Raw genomic sequence first — 26,706 nt, forward strand, 5'->3', positions numbered from 1 at the left:
AGAAAAACATTCTAAGGAGCCAGAGGGCTCAGGCAGCTAATCTCTGGCAGGCCCCACCTCCCTTCTCTCTCATCATAACTTGTGATCTGAGAGGCATGAAAGAATTTGAGCCCCTCCCCCAGCCTAACCATCTCTCTTGGCTGCTCAGCCAGGCTCCAAGTCAAATCCAGCTCACAAACCAGAGGGGCCACGCAGGAGGTGGTGGACTTGCAGGCAGGTTCCTCACCCAGTGGCCATGGGCGGCAACAGTGGACAGCCGGACACTCACACTTACACATCCCTAGCGGAGGATGGCCCCTTTGGCCCTGGGGAGCTGCCCAAGAGGCCCACAGGCAGGCTCATCATGCACAGCATGGCCATGTTCGGCCGGGAATTCTGCTATGCAGTGGAGGCAGCCTACGTGACCCCCGTCCTGCTCAGCGTGGGCCTGCCCAAGAGCCTGTACAGCGTGGTGTGGCTCCTCAGCCCCATCCTGGGATTCCTGCTGCAGCCCGTGGTGGGATCGGCCAGTGACTACTGCCGGGCCAGGTGGGGCCGGCGCAGACCCTACATCCTCACCCTGGGCGTCATGATGCTCCTGGGCATGGCTCTGTACCTCAACGGAGACACTGTAATATCAGGTCAGTGCACTGCACAGGTGGGCAGGCAGGGAAAAGGGCCCTATTGGGAGTGTGCGAATTTTTCTACATGACGCTTAAACATTGGTGAGAACTGTTTCTCTCTCCTAGGTTACAATGAACTTCCAACTTTGAGTGACCCAAATTCTGTGGTTGAGGAGACTTTACTTTTAGAAACATCAGGGGGCATTGTTGTTGGGTTTTTGTTTTTTTTGTGTGTGAGGATTTAAAAATAAGATTAAATTTTTATCTATTTTATCAAATTAAATATTTTCACATATTTATTAGTTACCATGTTTTTTGAGCCCATTGCACCTTATTTAGTACTTTGTCAAATAACCAGCTAAAAATATTTGCAATAAATTACTTGTGTGCCCAAATAAAGGTTAATCCTCATCAGAACTTCATGTAGAGCCTCTTAATGGGTGCAGGGCACCTGTCTGTCAGCTCAAGGGGGCATTTTGGCAAATTCTAGACAAAACAGACCTGATGGTAAGCACTTTTTCTAGCCATTAATCAACCATCAATTAATCAGCAATTGCTGATAGCGGATAAAAAGTTGTACTGAAAAGGGGATCTTAAGGGTAAAAATGGCACACATTTTATGTCTTTAACTCTCAGGCTGTCAGAATGTGTGATAATGAGGCAGGATAATTAGTTATCATTTACATATATTTAAAAGAGGGCATAAATACACAAATGTAGGATAGTTCTGGAAGAATCACAAAAGACCCGCAAAGAGCCCTGGCCACTTTGGCTCAGTGGTTAGAGAGTAGGCCCGAGGACTGAAGGGTCCTGGGTTCAATTCCAGCCAAGGGCACGTACCTCAGCTGCAGGCTCAATCCCCAGCCCCGGTCAGGGAATGTGCGGGGGGCAACCAATCGATGTGTCTCTCTCACATCAATGTTTCTCTCTCTCTCTTTCTCTTTCTCTCTCTCTCCTTTCCACTCTCTCTGAGAAGCAATGGAAAAAATATCCTCGGGTGAGCATAAAACAAAACAAAAACCTATGAAGAATATTGCCTCCAGGGAGGGAGTGAGAAGTGGATAGGCTTGTTTTTCATTTATTTTCATACTATTATTTTTAAACACATGTGCATATATTACATAGTATTCTTCAAAAATTAACTGAAAGCAAGGAAAAATTGTTAAGATTCCGTCAATGAATTGTGGAATATCCATAAAATGAGTATTATTTATCTGTTAAAAATTGTGAAATTGCTCTTCATTAATTGAAATGCAAAGACAGGGAGAGAGTTGGTTATAAATGAGCATGTGCACATGATCCCATGAGTCAGTGCTTCTCAAAGCATGGTCCTCCAACCTGCAGCATCGCTGGGGCTCATGAGTTGCAAATTCCCAGTCTCTACCTTAAACCTACTGAGGAATCATGGGAGAATCATGGGAGAATCATGGAGAATCATGGGAGATGGAGCCCAACAATTCATGTTAACAAGTCATCCAAGCGATGGCTAAGCGTGCCAAAGTTTGAGAAGCGCTGCATTAAGGCACAGATGTACACTTTCCTCTATATGTGTATAAGCATGTAAAGGGAAGCATGAAGGATGACCATCACTGGTGGCTAGGATCTGACACATTTCTCCAGCTTTTCTATATTGTTGGATGGTTTATAATAAACATGCATAATTTTTTAAACCACTGTAAAGAGATATGATTCACATACCATAAATGTCACCATTTAAAAGTGTACAATGCAGTGCTTTTTAGTATATTTACAAGGTTGTGTAGCCATCACTCTATCTAATCCCCCAACATTTTCATTTCAAAAGGAAACTCAGTAACCATTGGCAGTCACTTCCCACTCTCTCCTCCCCACCAGTAAAGGCAACCACTCATTCAGCTTTCTGTCTCTATAGATTTGCCTTTTCTGGACTTTTATTTGCATAATTTTAAAACCTAAAAAAAAATAAGAAAGCTTTTATTTGGAAAACAAAAGAAAACAAAAGCAAAGGGAGATAATTTGATGGCAGGGTTTTGGTGGGAATAAAAATGCAAATCATTTCAAACGAAGATTTAGGTAACCAATGTTTATTTCTCTTTTAGCTTTGATTGCTGACCCAAGGAAGAAGCTGATTTGGGCCATAACCATCACCATGATGGGTGTGGTTCTCTTTGACTTTGCTGCTGACTTCATTGATGGGCCCATCAAAGCCTACTTATTTGATGTCTGCTCTCATCAGGACAAGGAGAGGGGTCTCCACTACCATGCCCTCTTCACAGGTAGGGAATATTCCAGAAAGTCTTTTCTTTGGCTCCCGGACAAAGAGGCCCTTCTGCAGAAGCCATCGGTTTCTCTGCACATTGAATTGTTTTGAATGAATGGATCAGTTGATAGAATGCTCCCATCACGCGGGCTCTGTCTCCCAATGTATTTCTCTAAACAAAGTCAGCTTGTGACCAGGCTTTGGAGTTCGGCAAAGGAAGTTTACATAAGAGCTTTCTGAAGACCATTTGTGGAGACATTTACAACCTAAATGAAAGGAGCCTTGTGCACTTTACTCTTTGATTTCTTTCTTTCTTTTTCTTTTTTAATCAGTAATGTAGCATCAGCATTACTTCAGAGCCTATTAAAAATGCAGTTTCCTGGGCCCCTCCTCCAGTTATTTTTATTCAGTGGGTTTGGGGTGGGGGCTCAGAAATTTGCATTTTTAATATGTACCCCAGATGATCCTGTGGCAAGTATCCCAAGAACCACATTTGAAAACAAAAATAGAAACAAACTAAGCAAATAAAAAACCCTTAGAGTTTTCTTAGTTATATTGAAGAGTTGGCATTTCCTCAGCCTTCTGGTTTGAAAGAAGCTGTGCCAGGAGGACAGGGGGCCTATCCCCGGGGCTGTTGCTGGCCTCCTTTGGTTGCCGTTGGGCCGTTCATTTAGAGCGATGCTACTGATACTCAACATGCATTTGGAGAGCACCAGTTAGGACTGCTCTAGGACTGTGGGTCATGCATGAGGCTACAGCACCATCCTGGCCTGTGAGGATCTGTAAATGTAGCGGGGGGAGACCCTATCAGTCTACCTTATTTGATTGTCTTCATAGCCCAGCCAATTTGTTCATTTCCTATTTTGATATGCTCTGGCTCCTCACAGGGCCAGGTAGGCCCCATGAGAAGCAGGATCTCGAGTTGTGTGGCTTATGTCACCATAGCCAAGAGCAGTGTCTCCACATGGAAGCCATTGGGTCAGTGTTTGTTTGAGCGAATGTTTGAATGGTGAACACTGGGGGAATGGGGCTGCCCAGGCCAGAGTGCAGCTCCTCTCTCTTTAGGGAAAGTGGAGGAGCAGGAGTCCTCCCTTGTCTGTCACTGGCCTGACCATCCTGTCTATAGCTAGAAGTTCTCAGAAGAGAGATTCAAGTTGCATTCTCCTAATTTACTGCTCTATCATAATATGTTGAAATTAATTTACAACAAAGTCATAGGAGACTTTTTGGCTTTTGAACATAACACATTGAGAGTTATATTGCTCTAAAGTACTTAGGGCAATGTGGCTACCACTTCTCAGCTTGGCCAGTATTTCGTCTTGGCCAAACAATCTCTGCTTTGCTGCCTCTGATATTAGAAGGTTGAACCTCTATATTTTGAATACTTCTTCAAGGCTAATACATGATAGTGTTTCTGTGAGTTTGAAAAATATTTGGAGGCTTTCTGCTGATATTAGCATAAGGTATAGTCTCAGCAAATATGTATAATTTTGATATTACCTTGGTTCAGGATCTTACTACATCTTATCTGATCTTTGTGTTTATCCCTTAACTGTTTTTCCAGTCTCTAACTTCTTCCTATTCCAGTTGAACCAATACATAGTTTCCAGACTCATATTCCTAAAAGACACATCTGACTTAGGCTCAGTGACGTGCTCAGTGACCTGAGGTGGCTTCCCATTTGCTTGCCACATAATCAGCAAATTACTAGGCAGGGTTCAAAACTCCCAGCAGTCTGTTCCCATCCTGCTCTTCAAGCTTTACTTCCCACTTCTCCCTCCACCTTCTCTGTGCTCTAGACACTGTCCTGATGCGTTTCTAGGGGCAAAGGCCAAGTCCATTTTACTTACTGTGTCCTCTGTACTCCTAGCACCACCTGGCGTGTCATAGGTGCTCAAAATAAATATTATCGGAACAAACGAAGGAGCTGACCCTTCCCTTTCCAGCTTTATCACATTGAAACTTCCTCCCCTCTTTTCTGCCTGGGGAAATCAAAGCTGTTTGGAAACTTTCACCCACTTCCTAGGGAGAAGGCTCCTCACTCTCTCCAAAATTTCGGGCAAACTCAGCCTCTGACCCACCAAATAAAGCACGAAAGTTTATCAAGTGGGCGAACATGAAGGTGTCAAGGAGGTGGATCACTCTCGCAGGAAGAGGTGGTGGAGGTAACAGTTTGCCGCATACACGCCCGAATTTCACCTCCCCTTGGGGCCCATGTGGTCTGTTCAGGCTGTTATAGCAGAATGCCAAGGACTAAGTGACTCAAACAACAGAGATTGTGTTCTCACAGCTCTGGAAGCCAGGGATCATGATCAAGGTGACTGCAGGATTGGTTTCCAGTGAGACCTCTCTTCTTGGCTAGCATTAAAAAAAATTTTTTTAATGAAAAAGAAAAGTGAGGGTCTTTTTGGAGGAAGAGGGGCATGTCCTTGAATCAAGTTGGGGGTTTGTTAGTCAGGAGGAATGGGTAATTACTATTGAATAGGCCAAAGTCAGTAGCTGTCACGTAGAATACAAACACAATTGAGTATTAGACTAATGAGAACAATTAGACCAAAACTATTGTGAGAAAGTGACAGGTAGAGCTTCCAAAGCCCTGTCTATTTATTAGTGAATGATTAGTAATTATATTTTAAAGTCATAGTTCTGTTCAGTTTTATCTGATTTGCACATTTATTATAGTACTGTTCATACTCTACTTGCATTATAATTCATTCTGTGTTTATCTACCTCTTCTACAAGATTTGTAAACTCCCCCATGAGCACTCACCTGCAAACTCCCCATGGCTTCTAACTCATTGCTTTGCTGATAGCCGGCCCTTAGAAATGTTAGCCTGCAAAAGTACACCATGGTTTCAAAACCCTGCTTGTATTCTATGCAAGTTTATATCAAGTTAAACCCCATGACAAATTGCATCAACCAGAAGCATATGCTCATTTAGTTACCTCGCATTGTCTCATGACAAACACTGAACTCTGTCTGAACCTTAGCCAACTGTCTCTGGTTATAGGGGGACCTCTGAGAGTGTGTGGATGGCTCAAAGCAAGTTTTTTCCCTACAAGAAAAAGCTTAAAACATCTTTCCTTATAAGACAGTGCAGTGAAGTCTCACCTTGTTTAAGGTTTAGATTCTAATGTCCTTGCCTAAGTGATAATCACAAGGAGTATACGTTATTGGTAACCATCTCTTATATCACCCATGAAAAACAGTATGCCTTGTTTTGTGTATACAGACCTGCATAGTGACGGATACATATAAATATGCCTGTTAATGTTTACTCCTGGACATGGGCTCAATGAATGGAATAGCGGACATGATCACCTGTGTTATTGAAAATGTTGTTTTGTCCTTCTTGTGCTGTCTCCCCCTTTTCAGAGTGTGAATTCTGTTGAGTTACATGTGGCTGTGTGACCCCACCATACAGGCCTTGCTCTGAATGGCAGGCCCCATTAAAAGATGAAGTGAAAATAACAAGCAGCACATTGTCACCCTGCCCTGCCTTGCGTACATACCAGACCGCCTACATTTACATGACCTTGGTGAAGAGATGGCTGCAGCATTCTGCATGAAACATGCATGTTATGATAAAGGCATGTTCAGTAGGAGGGTCCATTTTGATTTTCACCAGCACTAAGATATCATTTACCCAAGGAATCCAGTCATCTGAGTAAATTGAAATTCTTTTTATTTATTTCAGAGCTGTAGTCCAGGCCTACCGATTCCAAATGCTTTGCAAATAAGTGTCAAAGAGTCCATTGCCAAAATATGTCCAAGCATACTTCTTTTTTTTTTTCTTAAGAAAAGACTCTGGCTCCTGGGGGACATTTTGACCCTTCAGCTTCTTCTGTCTCTTCTGTTTAAAGGTAACTCTCCCTGCTTTCCATCCTTGGCATATGTGGTGGGCCAAAGTGGGCTTGGGGGTTCCACCCTTGTCCTCTCACCCCAGACTTCACCTCTGGGTGCATCTGAGACTGTGAAACCCACACTCACCAGTAGGACATTCCTCCTTTTGTCAAAATGCTTCTAATAAAGGACATTTCTGCCAAATTGGGCCCAAGTCCCTGCCACCCTTGGCAGTGGGCTCCATCCGGTAGTGGGAGGCAGGGATGAAGCCTAATGGAAAAGGCCATCAGGTTCAAATCCTGGCTCCTCCTCTTAACTGCTGATTGGCCTCAGTATATCTGAGCTTTTGTTTCCTTACAGGGTTGTGAATCTTTACACAATGTTAGTTATTAACATTTTGGCAAAGGGTCTCAGGCCTGGAACAAGGAGCCACTTAAAAGGATTCAATTTTAAATGTTAATATATATTTTGTTTCCTCCAAGCCCACCAGGCTTGCTAAAGTTTTATTTGTAATGATTCAGTGAGGAACTGGCCTCATAAACATCTTTGGAAGAAGAATGGTTAATTAGTGAGGCTCAGCCTCTCTTAACTTTCCTGTTGTTCAGTACTTTAGTGTATGTATGAGGTTGGCTCCAGTCTGAGTTTGACAATAGGGCTGGGCATCTAGACCCCTGTGGGTCCTTCTTTGTAAAGGCTGTTATCTATTGTGGCAGCAGATGTCCTTCGGATGCTCCAGCTGATGGTCTGGCTAGTGGCCGGATGATTGATTCCAGGCCCCCCAAGGAAGCTGATGTTGGCAGTAGAGATAAACACAGTCTCGATGTAGATATGGGAGTTGGGGTTAGCCTTTGTTGCAGCTAAAATGACAGGGCTTTGTACAGGAGACTATCTTTAAAGATAAAATCCTTAGTTTAAGCGTGGAAACAAAAAGGAAAGCTTTTAGTTAATCCCTACAACCACCTACTGGCTTTTTATCATATCTGGAGGTATGAAAAAAGCTTCAATATTTGGATAATTTTCCTGATCACCCACTATTTCTTCAGGGTATGTTCTGTTGGAACTTTTGGCTATACCCCATAGTAGCTTTGGGACAAACAAACAGTTTGCTTCTTTTGTCTTTCCACTCCATCCCCACCTACCCACTCTGGGCCCTAAGAGAACAGAGAATTGGAAATTCTAAGTTATTTGTAGCATGTGTCAAGGTTTTACTTAGCTGATTAATGACTGAACTGACAGGGAAGACATAAAGAACAGTCTTCCCAAGTTCTTGCATAGTGTATGTGTGTGTGTGTGTGATTAGCAAAAGAAAAAAGTGCTAGGTTAGGTTAGATTAGATCTGATTTACCTTCTACAAGGCAAGAAACCAATAACTCCTCTATAATTGTTTCAGGGTAATTTTTCTACCAGGCTATAAAAACATAATACAACCCGGCTGGGCATGGCTCAGCGGTTGAGCGTTGACCTAGGATCTAGGCGATCGGGGTTCAATTCCCGGTCAGGGCACATGCCTGGGTTGCGGGCTCTATCAATGACTCTCTCATCACTGATGTTTCTGTCTCTCTCTCTCCCTCTCCTTTCCTCTCCCTGAAATCAATAAAGATATATTAAAAAATAAATAAATAAATAAAAATAAAAACATAATACAAATCATAGTACCCTATTAGTATCTGCAAATTAGCCTTAATTTTATAGGACAGCAGCACATCATTGTGCTTCATCAGTTGTGGATTGTTGGTCTAATGACCTATGACAACAAAGTCTCATTCCCCAAGAATGTCAGGTGAGAGTGGAGCAGGTTAATTGGAAACTGCCCTATCACCTGGCTACTCAGAGTGATATCTGGACTAGCAGCGTTGATGTCACAGGGAGCTTAAAATGCATGCAGACTCTCTGGTCCCACCCTAGATCTTCAGAATCAGAACCTGTGCTATAGATTGAATGTTTGTTTCTCCTCTCCCCTAAATCCATATATTGAAAATCTAATACCCAATGTGATGGTATTAAGAGGGAGACCAGATCATGAGGACTCATGAATAGAATTAGTGCCCTTACAAAAGAGGCACTAAAAGAGAAAGCTGCCTTGTCCCTTCTGCCAAGTGAGGTTACAGCGAAAAGACAGCTGTCCACGAGGAAACAGCCTCTCCACAGACACCAAATCTGCCAGTGTCTTGACCTTGGACTTGCCAGCCTCCAAAACTGTGGGAAATAAATGTTGGTTGTTTATAAGCCACCAAACTCATGGTATTTTTATTATAGCAGCCGAATGGACTAAGACAACCTGCATGTTAACAAGACGTCCATATGATTCATGTGCACATTAAGGCTTAAGAAGCTCTGCCCTAGAACAATATTTTAAAAATCAGGCACTTAACAATTTTTATCTTTCTAGGTTTAAGATACAGATTTCTTCCACAATACTTGCCATGCGCCACACTAGGTCAGTGGTAAGCCCAGGTATCAGCCCTCAGAGTGAGCCCCCAGTTCTAACCACTGGGCCTAGAATGACTAAGTCCTTTCACCCACCTCCAGGCAAAAGGCCCCCTCGGTGCAATGCTGACAGTCCTGATTTTCAGTGGTCTAACCTACAAGTTTTTCACCTTATGATGGTGCGAATGCAATATCATTCAACAGAAACTGTACTTCAGATTTGGATTTTGCTCTTTTCCTGGGCAGGTGATATGTGGTAGATACCCTCTTGTGATTCTGGGGAGCAGCAATGAGCCACAGCTCCCAGTCAGCTACATGATCATGAGGGTAAACAACTGATACTCCACTGTGTTAGGTGATTTGGCCAACTGTTGGCTAATGTAAGTATTCTGAGCATGTTTGAGGTAGGCTAGGCTAAGCTATGATCATATCAACTTATTATGTTTTCAATTTATGGTGGTTTATTGGGACATAGCCCCACTGTAAGTCAAGGAGCATCTTTTGTCATTCTCTTTTGCTTCTGGGTAAGACTTTGGAGTTAAGGTTTCTGAAAGAAGTGAGCTGATCATTGGGTTTTGGTCCCGGTTCTGCCATTATATGCACTAAGTGCTTTACCTGTATTATCATGTTGACTCTCAGGAAGCTCATATGGGCAGGCATCACCATCCCCATTTCTCTGAGTAGGAGTGCCCAGCATCACATGATGAGAAAGCACACAGGTGGGAGCAGAGACCAGGCATAATTCCAAACCCCTTCTTTCATGCTGTCTCCCATCACTTAACCACTGTAACCTGTGGCTTTCTGATCTACTTCAACTTCCTGAGCTCCAGACATCCTCTAAAACCTTCAGATTCATTGATGTATTGAACTATTATGAACTTGATTGCTAATTAAGAGGAATCCTGTGATAATTATTAATAATTAGCATCATCTTGCTACCATGAACTAATCACCAAAAGTAAATAAGCTCTTCAGAACTCCTCTATCCTCTGTAAGTACCCAGCTCCCCGTTATAAGTTATTATTTATTACAGTTTTTTGAAAGTAATTGTTTACTTATCTGCTTTTCCCACTTGGAATTGCCCTCTGGGAAGGAGGAGATGGGGACCTGTGTCTTATTTATGTTTATACCCCCAGAAACTAGTAGAGTCCTTTACATATACTTAGTGCTCAATAAATGTTTATTGAAGTACACTCAACCAGTAGACATAAAACTGGACTAGGGATTCCTCTAATTATAGAACTCAATTGATCTAATATAAATCCATCATTATATTTATATCTCTATATTTATATTCATAAACTAATCACCACTTCATTGAACAGTGGATTTGTTTTACATATCAATTCTTTCAAATGGGCAGGTGTCTTCTGTTTTGTATTTCCTCTGTTTAATAAATTTGAACAATAAATTTGAAGGAAAGAGGCATAAATAATAGAAAAGTAAGTGACAATATGACAATTATTGATCTGGTTGCAAATAAGAAATAGTTTGAACAAAAGGAATGTGTAAGTTTTTCATAGGGTTCATTAAGATCAGGGGTTCTCAACTGGGGGGTTGTTTTTCCCTGTAGGGGACATTAGACAATGTCTGGAGACATTTTTGGTTGTCATAACTGGTGGGGAGAGGCCAGAGATGCTGCTAAACACCCACAATGCACAGGACAGCCCTACACAGCAGAATTATCCAGCCCCAAATGTTAGTAGTGTGAACACTAAGAAACCTTGATGTAGATAGACTCTTGACTAGTGCTTTGCACTTAATACATCCTCGGTTGACTGCTTGGCTTATCACATGACCTCTGACACCCTGGGCTTACCCACAATTCCTTAAAGAGAGTCATTGTCCATTGTTGACCAAGAGGTGCCGCAAGTCCCAGAACTGCCCTCCGAATCAGCAACAGATTGTGGCTGCCTCAAGGGCCTCCCCTTCCTCTCACATCCCGGGCACACACGACCCACAATAGGTCACCGTATATGTCACTTATCTGTTTATGTATATGCCCACCAGCCACAACTAGACCATATGTTCCTGTCAGCAGAGAACGTATGTTTTACTTCATTGCACACCACTGGCCACAATTTCCCATAATTCCACATTAATGCACTTTGGTACTCAGAGCATGGTAATGATACTTTATTTTTGTAATTCAATGGTTAAACCATTGGTCATCTATAAATATCCTCTATGGCAAATTACAGCTAACCAGGCTGTGAAGTGACCAAACTCATCCATTCTCCCACCATTCTTTGATCTGTGCAAACTCGCATTACCTTAGAAAGCTTATTAATAGATAACTGATAATACGAACAATTATTTCTATTATTGTCAGAAATTGGTTTTCTTTGGGGCTCTTTAAAGCCAGGTATTTCCATTTTAAGCAGTGTAGAGAGTGTAGCTTGGAAAGGCCACAAGAATTCTGATAGTGGCAGTATTTACTAAGCACTTGCTATGTCTGGTACCATTTCCTAATTATGACTCTACTAGTAGGTTACTCTTTCATCATCACCCCCATACTCTGAGTGAGGAAGTCCAAGGTCACAGCAAGTACATGCTAGAGCCGAGCCTTGAACTCCCCCTTCCTGGCCGCAGGTGTCAGCCTCTCACTGTTACCTCTCCAGTCATAGCCAGGCCTCCTGCGGTCTGGTCCTCCGGGAGCTTTCCTACTGAAGGGAAGGGCCCTGCCCAGTGAAAAGGGAAGATGGTTTGCTAAAGATGCTAATACAGCGCTTCCTTGCTTTCTAGGTTTTGGAGGTGCCCTGGGTTACCTTTTGGGTGCCATCGACTGGTCCCATCTGAAACTGGGAAGAGTGCTGGGCACAGAATTCCAGATCATGTTCTTCTTCTCCGGCTTGGTCCTCACCCTGTGTCTTATTATTCATCTGTGCAGCATCCCCGAAGCCCCACTTAGAGATGTTGCAAAGGACATTCTCCCCCAGCAGGCCCCCCAGGACCCCTCATTGTCATCAGACAAGATGTACGAGTATGGGTCTATTGAGAAGGCCAAAAACGGCTGTGTAAACCCAGAGCTGGTTATGCAGGAAGGAAAACACAAAATTCCCGCTGAACAGGTAAAGATGCAAATTCTTTTTTCTTTCCTTGGGAAAAATGTTCTTACCCTTCTCACTTTTTTTATTCTTTGTTTTGTTTGTTTGTTTGTTTGACTCGAAGAGGCTTGTGAAGTGTAATTGACCCTTGGATCCCCAGTAGCTGCTATCCCTGAGAACTGACACTTTGTACCTCAAAGGAAAATGTTTGCATCTGTCTCTTCTCCCAACATCTAACCAGGGATGGTGAAACCTGCAGCAAAATGTGAGACATAAGAGGAGCCTGGACTATCCTCAGGCCACAGAAATATCTTCAGTTCTTAGATTAGGATTATAAACGTGTTTCTGCAAGTGATAGTGTCCCGGGGTTGGTAACTGCTTGGGCATGTTGAATTTGTGTTTCATGAGTCGATTAGATATTCCTTTTAGTCCATTCCTAGTGAACTGCTCAATTAATTAATTAGCTTAATATTTTTAAAGAAAATGCTATTAAATGCCAGAGACATGGAACCAGGTTAAGATGAAATGGTCAAAGAGAAGAGACTAGAACTATGCTGACCAACAGAGTAGCTACTAGCCCCATGGTGCTATTTAAATTAAAATTCATTAAGATGAAATAAAATGAAAACTTCAGTTCCTTAGTTGCATTAGCCACATTTCAAATGCTCCAAAGCCCCACAGGGCCAGTAGCTGCTGTATAGGACACTGCAGATATAGGACATTTCCGTCATTGTAGCAAGTCCTGTATCCCCCCCTTCAAGCTGAGTTTGAACACTGACCCCTCAGGGATAGAGAACAAAGGATTCCCTTACTGGCAAAGATGTTGTAGAAACCTTATTTTAAATTTTGGCTTCTCTAGCTGGTTGACCTGTGTTCTTCATTCAGAAAATAACTGTCAGGCACTTGCTGTAGGCAGCCTAATGATTGGGAGCATAGGTGTTCCAATCCTGCCTCTCCCCCCTCTGTCATGTGTGACCTTGGGCATTTACATTTATATAAAATGAGAAAGGAATTGTATCTACCTCCAAGGGTTTCGTGCAGATCATAGGAGATTATCCCCATAAAGCTCCTTAGAATGGTTCCTCCCACATAGTAAGGTATTAGGTGTAGGTGCTGTTATAAGCCTGGTAGAATGCAGAGTGCTCCGAGCACTGTGGAACAGACTTAATCTGTACTCTAACAGAATTTCCAAACAAGCTCAGTGAATCTCATTTCCTCCATGAGCTCAACTTCTCTTGCTGGGGCAAGAGCTTTGGAACAATCAAGTTAGGATTTCAGTTGGAGCCCCTGTGTGAGTTAGTGTATAGGAGACCCTAGTTAAGTTATACAAGATGTAAGTTCATTTCTCTCTCTTATAAAGGTTCAGATGGATGGATTGGGGCTACCCTACTGATTCCACAAGGTTACCTGGACCCTTCTGTTTTATTGCTTGCATTTGAACATGGAACTTTCATCTTGAGGTCCAAGATGGCTTCTCCAGTTATCATTAGTATATCTACATTTCTGCTGGCAAGAAGGAAGAAAGGGAAGGACATGATCCTTTCCTTTAAGGATACAACTCAAAAGTTGCAAACATCACGTCTGCTTACCTACTGTTGACCAGAACTTAGTCCCATGGCCACACTGAGCTGCAAGTAGAATGGAGACTATAGCCATGACTTGGAAGCCATGCACCTAACTGAAACTTCCACTACTCGTAAGAAAGGCAGAACAGGTATTGGGGCCAACTGTTAGTCTCTGACAACCCACTAGCTCCTAATGCCAGGAGCTGCATAACCTTGGTAAACTAACCTAGCTGAGCTCAGGGTTTTCATCTGTAAAGTGAAGATAATGATCTCTCCCTTACAGAGGATTTCTAAGAGTTAAATAAAATAAAGCAGGTGAAGATACCCAGCCCAGTGATTTACAAATACTTAAGTGCTATATGTCTGTTTCCTTTCTCTAAAGCATCACAGATTCAGAATTAAAACTAGGCAATTTTGGTACATTGGAGCAGACAGGATTTAGGGGGCATATTTTTAATAATTAAAAAGAATGAAAAAGTGAATTGACAGATATTTTCAAGTGGGTGCAGTTTTATTGTCCTCATGCCTTCCCCTGTCTTGCTCTCTTTGAGAATCCGTGCTCATTTCTGAAGACCCTGCATCACATGTCCCGGTCCCTTCCTAAGTCCAGGGTCTTCTCCTTCGGTCCCATGTGTTATGATGCTGAGTCTCCAGGTGGGGTTGTTTCACATGCTGTCTTGTTTGCTGACTTGTCTATGTCTTCCCCACCGGGTAGTGAAGGAACTCCCTGAGGACGGGGTGGCCTCGGTCCATCTTCCCTTTGTTTTTTCTTTTAAACTTATCTTTCAATTACAGTTGATATACAACATTATTATATTAGTCTCAGGGGTACTGCATAGTGATTAGACATTTCTATACTTCGGAAGTGGTCACCCTGATGTCAAGCACAGCACAGAAAATAGCCATTTAATCATTCTTGACATTTACCCCAGAGCCTGGCACGTAGGGAACTGGCATCAAACGTTCTGTTAGTTGTTTGTTGAATGAATGCAGCAGGAATGGTCATCTGAAATACGGATCTTGCTGGAATTTGTTTGGATGAATAATGAGAAATTAATCAGAATTGGTCAAATTGTGTACACAGATCATTCATTTCTTCAGCAGTTATTAACGAGAGTCTGCCCCAGCTGAGCATCAGGACAGACCCTGTCCCTGCCTCAGAGTTGTCACCTAGAATAGTGTGACCACATGTTGTCTTACCTTCTTAATAAATGTATAATTTTGAATAATTTTAAACTTACAAAAAAGTGGCAGAGAGATCCTGTCTACCCTTCACCAGCTTCTCCCTAATGTTAACATCTTACATAACCATGGTACATTTGTCAAAACTAAGATGTGAACATTGGTACAACACTATTAAATAGAGAGCAGGCATTTCTATTTCATTGGTTTTCCATTAATGTTCTTTTTCTGTTCCAGAAACCAATCTAGGACACCACATTGCTTTTAGCTAAGTGATTTATAATGTTTGAAAGCTGTGTTTTCTTTCAGTAGTATTTCAAGGAGATAAATTTGCTACTTATAGTCAGTAGAAAACCTCATTTCCATTTCTCCAATGACATATATGGATAAAAGTGTTAAGTCTTAGCAGCTAGTTATAAAAGTCTGTGAATAGTTTTCTCAAGGGTGTTTTCTTCTATTAGTTGGCTTAGTATTTTCCCAAAATTAGTACAAAAGTAAACTTCAACATTGCTTGGGCTTGAATTGGCAAATTTCTTACTTCTGTAAGGTCTTACGAAGGAGGCCTTGCATCTGAACACAGCTGTGTTGGAGTTAAGTGTATCAACCTGCCTCTGCTGTGCCTCCCATATAAGGGAAGACAATGGAAGGGACTAATCTGTTCACCCCATCGTGCCAATAGCTCCTATTTTAGCATGAGTATAGTGTTTTCCATAATAGGAAGAACACAGGGAGGAAATAAAAGGCTATTGGGATGAATCCTTCATTTTTATCTTCATCACACAGCAAATAGAGAAAATATGAGAGTCTAGGTCCCTTGAGACCTGGCTAGACCGCCTTTCCCCACCCCAGGCTGCCTTGAGAGCATGGACGCTCCCTGCCCATTCTTTGCTAACAGGTCAGGTCTCTGAGATTACTAGTTAGACTGGAGTCCCGCTGTTGGGTAGTTCTGTAAGGCAAAACGGGAATCATGGGATATCCATGCAGTGGAACCCATGCGATCATCAACAGATGGGTGTGTTTTTGAACACTTCATATATCAAACAACACAGACACACACACACAATGATCTCCATTTTGAGAAAAGCTACACACATGCAGAGAAAAAACTAGAAAGGATATATACCCAAAATGTTAATTGAAATTATTTTCTCTGGGTGATGGACTAACAGGTGGTTTTAATTTTCTTTTATAAGCCCTTCAGTAGATTCAACATTTCTATAATGGACAAGTATTACTTTGAAAGTAAAGGAAAAATGTCACAGTTTAAGGAACAAAACAAGGCAGGGTTTTGCTAAAAATAAGTAGATATTACCCGATAGATTATCACTGCCTCTTTGCCCCATGGATTGGCTGTGACTCAGTAGAGGATATTGTGAGGATCACATGAAACAAATGGGTGAGAGCCTTCTGAAAGGCATGAAACCCTCCACACTAGTAAGTAAAGAAATGCATCAAACACGATTAACTTTCTAGTATGTGCCACATATATAACACCATAGGCTCAGATTGGTTCTGTTATTTGCTTTAAAGAACAAAATAAATACAAAACAAAAACAGAGCAATGTATCTTAAGCTCAAAGCCAAGCATCTGACTCTTCTATTGCAAATGTGCATCTTGGGAGCCTCCAGCTAAGCAATGGGAGTCTACAACATGTCAGGGCCGGAACCTGGCTGTCATTGTTTGTCCAAGTCATTGGGTCCCAAAATGAGGGTGGCTGTGCAATTTGTGAACTGGGATTTTTTTTTTTTTAATGATGAAAGGCCTGAATTTTTTCAGAATTCAAACCCTGGCATTCACCTGCAATTCTTCCATGCCATCATTACCCCCCTTCTGTATCGCAGTAGTCTCCTTTTGAGTGTACTCTTGTGAGGTTCTCTTTCCCCACTGATGGCTCTGTGCATTTTCCACTTATGAGCCCATCACCACCCAATCTCCAGTGAACAAAGGACATTAATTCCCAGGGGCTCAGAACCACTGAAAGGACTTTTCCAAGGGAACTGATGAGTCAGAGAACAAGAGGCCAGCTGAATTTTCCTTCTGAGTTAAAACCTAAAGGAGTTTTGAATATTTATATTCCCATCTTTTGCAGAAATATTAGACACAGTTTGAAAGCTCATATTTATTTTTGGAAGAAAGGAAATATTAGGTTAACAATGAAAGCAGGCTGAAAATTATGCATAAGGCAGAAGCATAAATTAATATCTGGAATGAGGCTGAATACTTGTTGGCCAGATTCACTTTTTAAAATTTGGCTTTTTGGGAAGACAGGAAGGAAACTGAAGATAAATCAGTCTGAGGCATAGCAATCAGGTGGTTGTGTCTCAGTCTGCTTTTTCCTGTGGTCGAGGGAAAGGTAGTAATTCAGCATTGAGTTTCTGTTGTGCTCACCATTTATTTTGACAGGTACCATATTTCACATTTGGAAAGCAGTTATTTTTCCTAACTCCAAGGGAATGTCTATACTTTTAAATACTAATTAAATATAAGCAAATCGGTTTAGTCATGTCAGTAGATTAAATACTATAAAATTGTTTAATTTAAAAAATCAATTTATACAACAATCCTATCTTGAGTAAATACAATTTTCTGTAACAAGGAACTAAAAAGCATTCTCATATAAGGTCAAGAGCTATAAACACAATATGCTGTTAGAGTTAAGATAGAAAATCTCAGGAGACTATCTTGTAAGTAAACTAGCCAAGATCCAATTTCATTATGTCAAGATTCAGAATAAATAAAAGTCTGACAAGAAAGACCCATAACCCCAGAATGATTGATGTTTACAGTCTGTGTCTTCAGGGCAGCTGACTGCTTAGTATTCCTGAGATGTGAAAGGCTGTTTGAGTCTTTGTATTTCAAAACAGCTGTGTCAATAGTTCAAAATTTTTTATTCTCTCAAGGCTGTTGATGCCAAAATATTGGAACCTCAGGTTTTTACAGAATTTTCGTCTAAATTAAAGAATTTGGGGTATTATGTATTTATTATACGTGTGTGTGTGTGTGTGTGTGTGTGTGTTCTACAGTGTTCTCACTTCTGACTCAACATAGGGTTCATTTGAATGTGTTGGCTGATGGTGGGATCCATGGAAATAAACTGGAAGGAGGTACTTGGCTAAGAGCAGGGAGCCAGCTGGTTCTCTATATTGGTTTTCTATTGCTACAAATTACCACAGATTTAACAGCTTAAAACCACACCAATTTATTATCTCACAGTCCTGTAGGTTAGAAGTTTGGGTGGGCTCAACAGGATTCTCTGCTCAGGGCCTCACAAGGCTGAAATAAAGTGTCATTGGAGCTGTGTTCTCATCCTAGAGGCTCAACTGGGGAAGAATAGGTTTCTGAGCTCGTTCAGGTAGAATCCAGTTCCTTGTGGCTGTAGGACTGATGTCCCTGTTTTCTTGCTGAGTGTTGGCTAGGAGTCACTCTGATCTACTAGAGGCCACTCTCAGATTCTTTCCACATGACTCACTTTACCTTCGAAACTAGCAATTTTCGTGCTTTTAAATCCTCTGACTTCCCCTTCTGCTCCCAGCTGGGAAACACTCTCTGCTTTTTAAAGGGCTCATGTGATTTAGTTAGGTTCACCCAGATAATCTCCCTTTTGATGAACCCAAAGTCAACTGATTCAGCTGATTAGTAACCTTAATTATATCTACAAAATCTCTTTGGCATCTAACAATACATAATCATGAAGCAACACCAGGACATAGAAATTATGGGCCTCCTGGAATTCATTCTACCACATTTTCAGAGTCAAGAAATCTGAGAATTATAATGATCTGTGAACTTTGTCCTCATGCAGTTGTTCTGTCATTCAAAGATAGGATGTTAGATGTCTCTTGCATCTTAGCCCAAAGCAAGATGCATTTCCAATCCCCTTGGGTCCCCAAAGCCTCATTCTGGGCCTAAAACTGCTAAGCATCTGTACATACTTAACATAACATCTCCTAGAGACCACTCAATGGAAACTTTAGTGCCATGCCCAGAACGTATGGCCCCTGTGTGGTGGTCTATTGACGGATATGTAACATGGCTGTATGCTCTGACTCCCACAGCTGGCTGTGTGTCTGCACTGAAGGTCACACCTGTTTCATATTTATTCCAGATTCAGAGGACAATGACCATGAAGTCACTGCTGAGGGCACTGGTGAATATGCCTCCCCACTACCGCTGCCTTTGCGTCAGCCACCTCATTGGATGGACCGCCTTTCTCTCCAACATGCTGTTTTTCACAGATTTCATGGGCCGGGTAATGAACATGTTTGAACAAGTCACTCATTGACTTGCACGTGAATCTTGCAGTCAGTGCCTCTGGACCTTCTTCTATGCTAGCCTCTAGGATAGGCACATAAGAGTGTAGGAAAGAGCACCTTTAAGGAGCTGGCTTACAGACAGGTTCTAGAGGAAGGTTACTACACCCTAGACAACTGGAGGATACTATGAGACCAGTACTTGATCAAATACAACAAATAGGGAAAAATCAGTGTGAGCTATAACAGTCATGGCAGGCTTAATAAAGGAGGTGTAGTATGATCTGGGCCTTGAAGGGTGAGTAGGAGTTGGAGAAAGGAGAGGGAGAAAATACTCTCAGCAGGAATAGGAATGGCACTTGTGTAGATGAATCAGAAGCCTATTAGCTGTACCAGAAATGGGCGGCAGGGTAGCCTAAGTTGGGTGGGGCCGATGTTAGGTGGAAGGAGGAGTGTTAATGATCCAGAGAGCTGTTGTTTAGACTTGATGCAGTAGCATTAGGACCTCCTAAATGTCGTTGAGTAGAGATGTGAAAGAATGAAGCAAGTGAGGTGATCATGGGAGGATGAGCTCTGAGCCTAGGAAGGGGCCCTTGGGCAAGGCCATGTTGCTCCCCAGGGATGGAGGAACAGAGCGTATGAGAAGGGGTCCCTACCACCCTGCATGTGCAGCTCAATAGCCCCAAATCTCTCTTTCAGATTGTGTACCATGGGAATCCCTACAGTGCACACAACTCCACAGAGTTTCTCATCTACGAAAGAGGGGTCGAGGTTGGATGTTGGGGCTTGTGCATCAATGCCATGTTTTCCTCACTCTATTCTTGTAAGTCTCCTCCTCCTAAGGGTGTCTTCTAAAGGGCCCTGGTCTAGCAGAATGTTGGATTTTATATCTCTATATTTAGTTTTTGCTTTATAAAATATACAGATTCTTGATAAATACATGGAGGTCAGGGAAAACTATGCCTTTACATGGACCACATGGAGTATTCTTTTCCATTGTGAATTTTAGCTGTCATTTTCCTCACTGATTACTTTATCTGTATAATCAGTGTGTTCCTGATTAAGGTCCTCTAGAAAATAAAAAGGAAATCTTGTAAACAAGATGGTGAAGTGTTGGATGGACCAGGGATGGAATCCCAGCACAAGCCTGTGTGCTCCTAGAGTGAGATCACTGGTGGAGTTTCACAGATATGCTTAGCAGATTTGTAGATGATACAAAATAGAATGGGTGGGTCATATGCTAGGTGATAAAAATGAACATGTAAAATGCCCTTAGCTCAGACGGGCAGGGTGGTATGTTACAGGAGCACTGTTCCAGATTGAAGACAATGGCTTTCTTCTCAGGGCCCAGCTTCCCGTGGGGTCTGGAGCCTATTAACCACCCCCCACTTAGCTAAATTTTAGCTGTGAGGATACTGTAAACAAAGAGATTTCTGCAATTGGTTTTAAATAAGTCTAAATAGATGTACTCCAACTCTAGGGCATCACACAGGCTCATTTTGTGCTAGCTGATGGGTATGAAAATCTCTGAGCTCTATATATTGAATTAAGTGAAAACTCTGGTATATAAAAATGCATGCAGGGCTCCCATTTGGAATGGAAATTTGGGAGCTCCTCTAGCATCGTGGGGAGAATAGCTTGCCCCCTATGTGGAGCTCTAGGCTTTGGACAGGCCCTGGGGATGGCAGGGGGTAGGGGCACTGCTCAGGTGGGGGAGGGTTGGTGAAGGGGGCGGCAGTCCCTGTTACCATTCTCAGGGGCATCATTCTGTCACTGAAGTATGCTTCTTGTGCTTCTTGTCAGGGAGCAGGGTGAGCATACTAATGTTTACTAGCCTCGGCACAGCAGGAGAGCTGCTTGGAGGTCAAGAACCTCTCTTCAAAATGCAGCCCAGTTGGGAAAAGGGGACCTAACATAAGCATATAAGGAATTAATTCCATGAGCCTAGTAATCATTAAACCATAGAGTTCATTATTTTTAAATGTTTTATAACCAATGGTGGTGGCTTAAAGCTTATATTTCCTTAGCACACTCCTTCTTCCCCTCAGAGTATGTGAACTAAGAGAATTCTAGGAGGAAGAGTTTAAGTACTTAAAATGGAACCAGGAAGCATTAGATACAGGGTCTAATAATCCAGCTCTATCCCCGCGTGCTTTCAAGAGGTGGGTATTCATTACTCCCTCATTCTTGTAAGTGGAACACATTCTCCACAAGTAATCACCATTTTAATTGTCAATTTTAACTTGTTTTTTCCCTAAAGAATTCCTACTAGGTACCATTAGTCTAGTTTGAGTTCCTGTATGAATTTCATGGCATTTGAAAATTTAAAAGCATATTATTTTTAGGCCCTTTCTATTTAAAAGCCCTGTGTACAAAATAAACTATTACTTGAATAGTTTACCAAATTTATACGGACTATATTAAATATTATGTATAAATCTATAAGATTCCTATCATTGTGAATTAGAACTAAAATTTTATATATAAAATACCAACCTACCCTAGGCAGAATCCATCATTTCGTTCAGTTCCAGAGCACACAAATAACCCTCTATTTTGGGTTCATCGTATAACATCAAATGCAAATCTAGAAATTCTAGCAGGATGGAGCTTGGCAGGGCAATCTGCCTGCTGCAGTGGGGCCTGGGGTATGCTGATAAGTGGCTTGTTTTCAAGCATTCTTAGATTAATGAGAATAGCAGCAGTGATTACCAAAATATAGCCAATTGTTCATATCATACACTACTGTTCATAGCTGCTGCTTAAACTCATCGATAACCTCCAGTCCTCACTAAAGGCGCAGTGAGGCTCTGACCATGACTGGGTGTTAGACCCAGCGGAGAGCAAGGCAGCTTGGCCCTCACATTTATTGATTCCTCCTCGTGAATAAAGCATTTTGTGCCAGACTTAAGTCTTTGTACTGACATTGCTCATGTTTCCAAATATCTCTTTATTCTTCTTGGACTTCTCCTTGGCTGGGCTATATGCTTGGAGGAAGAGCATTTCCCTGATGAATATTGATAGTATCTTTAGGTACTGAGGCACCTTAGGTTACATTTTCTGCATAAATATAATCTTCAAGCAGACAGTAACAGACCTAGCTTTCGACTGCTCTCATTCTCAGCCTGGACAACGGCCCTGCAGGGATGGTGTGAATTCCTCAGAGGAAGCAGTTCACATGCTTATTGTTTTTAGAGCCCTGTCTTCCATGGGTGACCTGCAACCATGTTCAGTTTCATAACTGATGCAAATGTAATGCAGATCAGGTTTCTTGTCTATGCGATGTAAGTCCAATAATTATTTGGTTAGATATGGAAAACCTCACTCTTGAGTAAGCTTATTTTAAGTATCTCTTATTTATCCCCTGGGTTCATGAATTCCATTACAGTGGGACAGGGGAAAGGAATGTATGGATTCAAAACAACTGATTGGAAAAGGAAGATAAACGTTTTTAGGGATTTTCCATGGTGGGAAACAATGTAAAACATTTTAAAGCAGAATTTTCAATTTTTAAAAATGAAATCTACCACAATACCGTCATAAGTAAGCCAAGTTTAAGTAAACTTCCTGGGAGGGAACCCAGGAGTCAACCAGCTTCAGCCCAGCCCGTGTTTGCTGAAATAGCCACCCTCAACTGATGTCTTCTACATGCTTGGCATTGGTCTGGGTGATTTCACAGACATCTTATCTCATTTGATGCTGACAACAACCCCAAAGAAGGGTTTTATTAGGCCCATTTTTTAGATGAGGAAGCTGAGGTTTTGAGAAGTTAAGGAAGTTGTCCACAGAAAGTGAGGGAGCCAGCGATGGAAAGAAGCTGGGGCGGTGGGAGCCCCTCACCAGCCTGGGAAGGGTTGGCAAGTCAGGCAGGTGTCTGCAGATAATGCACATCTTTTACTTCCTTCTCAGGTGTGCAGATGGCGTTCAAGTGAGGGGGAAACGTGGCGAAAAAACTGAATGACTTGGATCATTCTGTAAAATCTGGTGGTTTTAATTTCCTTCAACCTAATTTTGGGCCATGGGGCCAAGTGAGGCATGGGTTGTCATTTAGGTCCTGTTAGGCTAGACCCCTGTGAATTAGAATGACCCCCACTTATCTTCCATGTCCTGCAGCCCTAGGGTCCAGATCCAAGACCAGCTTTGCAGCACCTCCTCTGCATCCTGTTGCTGTTCAGCTGTCTGCTAGAGTGCCTGGACCTGCCCTGTGGGAAAGAAAGCGAACCTAGCAAGCAATTTCTAGCTCTCCTTTATTCAAGGGTTTAAAACTGATTTCAACAGCGAGCTGTTTTCAAGCACAGATGAGGAGGTTCTTTTGTTCGTGACTCAGTATCAAAAGAAAGCTCCTCAAAAAAGTGAATCTTCAAAAGAAGGGATTGTTTGGAATTATTAGTGTTGTGAGGCACTGCTTGCTATAATTTCTCCCTCTTCCTCCCACAGACTTCCAGAAAGCCCTGGTGTCCTACGTTGGATTAAAGGGTCTTTACTTCATGGGGTATTTGCTGTTCGGCCTGGGGACAGGTCTTATCGGGATCTTCCCGAATGTCTACTCCACCCTGGCGCTATGCGCCTCGTTTGGCGTGATGTCCAGCACCCTGTACACCGTGCCCTTTAACCTCATGGCCGAGTACCACCGCGAGGAGCAGGAGGAGCAGGTATGTCCCGTACCTCTGCGCTGGGTGACTCTGGACTCACCTGAAGGCTGGGGGATTTGGTAGGAAAGTGTAGGGCAGAGCTGGGAAATAAAGATTCTTGAAACAGCAGCACTAACATACCCAGCCAGATGGAATGATGGTCTGGTCAAGCCATGACCACCTGCTCAGCCCACCCCTCCTCCTCCTTGCTCTGAAGCCCCGTGTACCTGGGAGCGGTAGGGCAGGTATCGTTACTCCCACCTGTCAGGTGAGGAAAAGGGGGCTTTTGGTCATGCTGAGAAATCAGCCCACAGTCACGCAGAGACAAGGCAAGGGGAACCTGGAGTTTCTGACAACCGCCTCACATGTCTAGTGTACCTGTGGCATTTCTGGATCCCCAACCACTGCAGGAGTCCATGGAAGGGTTCCTGGGGATTATTGGTTGAGGGTAGGACATTCCTAGGCAGCAGTTTCCTTGGAGGTCCAGAAGTTGGTGAGTCAGACCCTGTGTGCATGGAGGAGAGCTGGTTGCAGGAGGTCACCCCATCAGCTGCCTTGAGGGAGGCCTGCCCCATCTCCACCTTGGAGCTCAAAGCTAGAGGTCAAGGCCCTAAACCACCCTAAAAGAACAGCAGGTTGGGTATTTCTGCTCTAAGATTATCACATCTTATAAAAATATGCAACTTGTTCCCCATGAAAGTAGGAACAGTTTCCTACGAGCAGTGATGTAAAAGCTAAAGAGATAACTTGGAGTTGAATCCATCACAGCCTGAAACCTCAGAAACGCTGAACGCATGCCCATGTAACCACAGCGCTAGCCGTCTTTTCCATTATTTGACCTGTCAAACGCCGCAGCAGGCAGAGTTGCACCCAGAGTTAAAACCTTTCAAACCAGAGTTATAGCTGTCCTTGTCCCCTGGCAAACATCACCACCAGTGTTTCAGTGCATGCAGGGGTTTTGCTGATAAAGAGACAGCTGTCACAAAAGACTGTCCCTCCAAAGAGAGAGTTCGATGGTACTAGGGCAGAAACACATAAGCTTCATACTCAGAGAAACCTGGATCAAATCCTGCCTCCCCCGCTTGGCAGCTGGGTGACACTGGGGATGTTATTAGTTGATTTATTAAATATTACTCAAAGTCAGATCACAGAGGCTATATATTCACATAGTTCAGCAATCACAGGGATACACGGAAGGTGTGCTGGGAAGCAACTCCCACCCACCTACCCCTCCCTCTGCTCTTTTCCTACCTCCCCTGACCCCTACATGTAACCACACTTAGGTTTTTGTTTATATTTCCAGTTTTTAAAAAATGAAAATTAAGCAATATGAACCTATCTTCTTACTCTTCCTTTATATTCAAAGGATAAGATGCATTTTTTGACACAATGTTTTATTTTCTTACTTAATAGTATAGGAATTATCATTCAAACTCTCAGAGCCTAAGTTTTCTAATCAACCAAATGGGAATAATATACCCATCTTTTAGGGTTGTTAGAAAATTAAATAAGATAGTGTATGTAATTTGCCTAGCATACTGCCTAACTAGCACCTGCAAAGACTCAGAAAGTGGTAGTTGTTGTTATTATTATTATTATTATTATTATTATTATCATGGGGATGTTGCATCTAGGGAGGTGGGGAGTATGAAATGAAGTAACATTACCTTACACAATGCCTAGTGCATAAAAGACACCCAATAAATGGCAAATTATCAAACAATTCAGACCAAATATAAAATATTAATCAAATATTAATCAAGTATTTGTACTTGATTAATGTACTAACCAAATATCAACCATCTTTGGAAAGGTTGAATTCCTTTTTTATGTTTTTTCTCTTATATATGTCTATGATACATCCTTCTAAAAAAGTTTGAATTTGTAACATTAATGAAGGAAAGAATGGGGTAATTTATTGAGTTTTTACTACATTGTATTTACTGACTTTTTAGGAAGAGACAATTTTACATATATTAACCAGTGAACCCCCATAGATGGTAATGGTGGAAGTTAAGACTTTCTGACAGCTAGGGAGAACAGCCTTAAGTAAGAGAGTGGAGGTTCTTGGTTACCTTAATCAGGGTGTTGGCAAACTATGTCTCCTTGACAAAATGTGGCTGGCCACCTGCTTTTGTACAGGTGGTGAGCAAAGAATTCTTTCAAAAATTGTAAATGACTTAAAAGAAAATCAATAGAGAGATGATACTCTGTGACAAGTGAAAATAACATGAAATTCAAATACCAATGCCCATAAAGTTATACTGGAAAAACACCAATGTCCCTAAAATTATACTGGAATAAATACCATTGCCTATAAAGTTATACTGGAACAAATACCAATGTCCATAAAGTTATACTGGAATAAATACCAATGTCCCTAAAATTATACTGGAATAAATACCATTGCCCATAAAGTTATACTGGAACAAACACCAATGTCCATAAGGTTATACTGGAACGAACACCAGTGTCCATAAAGTTATACTGAAACGCCAACTTGTTTACGTATTGTAGCTGCTCTTGTACCACAACAGCAGAGGGCTGAGTAGTTGCAACCAAGCCAGAAGTATTTACCATCTGGGTCTTTACAGAAAGGTTGCCAACTTCTGCCCTGGACAGTTCGGTGTAGAACAAACGCTGTTCCCGTGTTTCCCTTGCAGAAGCAGCAGGCCCGGGCCGGGGGCCCAGACAGCAGCGGAAGAGGGCAGGGCCTGGACTGCGCCACCCTCACCTGCATGGTACAGCTGGCTCAGATTCTGGTCGGAGGGGGCCTGGGCTTTCTGGTCAACATGGCTGGGAGCGTCGTCGTCGTTGTGATCACGGCCTCTCTGGCAGCACTGATTGGCTGTTGCTTCGTGGCTTTCTTTGTTAGATATGTGGATTAGATCAATAAAGAGACTTTGTCCCTAACCTCA

At 42.3% G+C, this 26,706-nt stretch overlaps 1 protein-coding gene across 2 annotated transcripts; it reads left to right on the forward strand.

Moving 5' to 3' along the window:
- Window positions 1-205: 205 nt before the first annotated feature.
- Window positions 206-26,706, forward strand: SLC45A2 (solute carrier family 45 member 2). Of its 2 annotated transcripts, none has more exons than XM_087815314.1 (7): window positions 206-620; window positions 2,681-2,857; window positions 11,858-12,187; window positions 18,969-19,156; window positions 19,857-19,980; window positions 23,595-23,809; window positions 26,452-26,706. In XM_087815314.1, exons 1-7 carry the CDS (start codon window positions 236-238, stop codon window positions 26,674-26,676), a joined length of 1,644 nt encoding a protein of 547 aa, XP_087671440.1. In that variant the 5' UTR covers window positions 206-235; the 3' UTR covers window positions 26,677-26,706. The 2 variants fall into 2 exon arrangements, with proteins under 2 accessions (XP_087671440.1, XP_016079890.2); XM_016224404.2 differs by having other exon boundaries at window positions 11,858-12,183; window positions 19,013-19,156.

This window comes from Miniopterus natalensis, chromosome 3 (genome assembly GCF_054644295.1).
Source record: "Miniopterus natalensis isolate mMinNat1 chromosome 3, mMinNat1.hap1, whole genome shotgun sequence".
Lineage (NCBI taxonomy): Eukaryota > Metazoa > Chordata > Mammalia > Chiroptera > Miniopteridae > Miniopterus > Miniopterus natalensis.

Excerpts from the sequence above, each read along its gene's own strand:
- SLC45A2 (XM_087815314.1), top strand. The coding sequence starts at position 236 with ATGGGCGGCAACAGTGGACAGCCGGACACTCACACTTACACATCCCTA. Across the intron at positions 621-2,680 it reads CGGAGACACTGTAATATCAG|CTTTGATTGCTGACCCAAGG; the intron begins GTCAGTGCACTG and ends TTTCTCTTTTAG. Across the intron at positions 19,981-23,594 it reads GTTTTCCTCACTCTATTCTT|ACTTCCAGAAAGCCCTGGTG; the intron begins GTAAGTCTCCTC and ends TTCCTCCCACAG.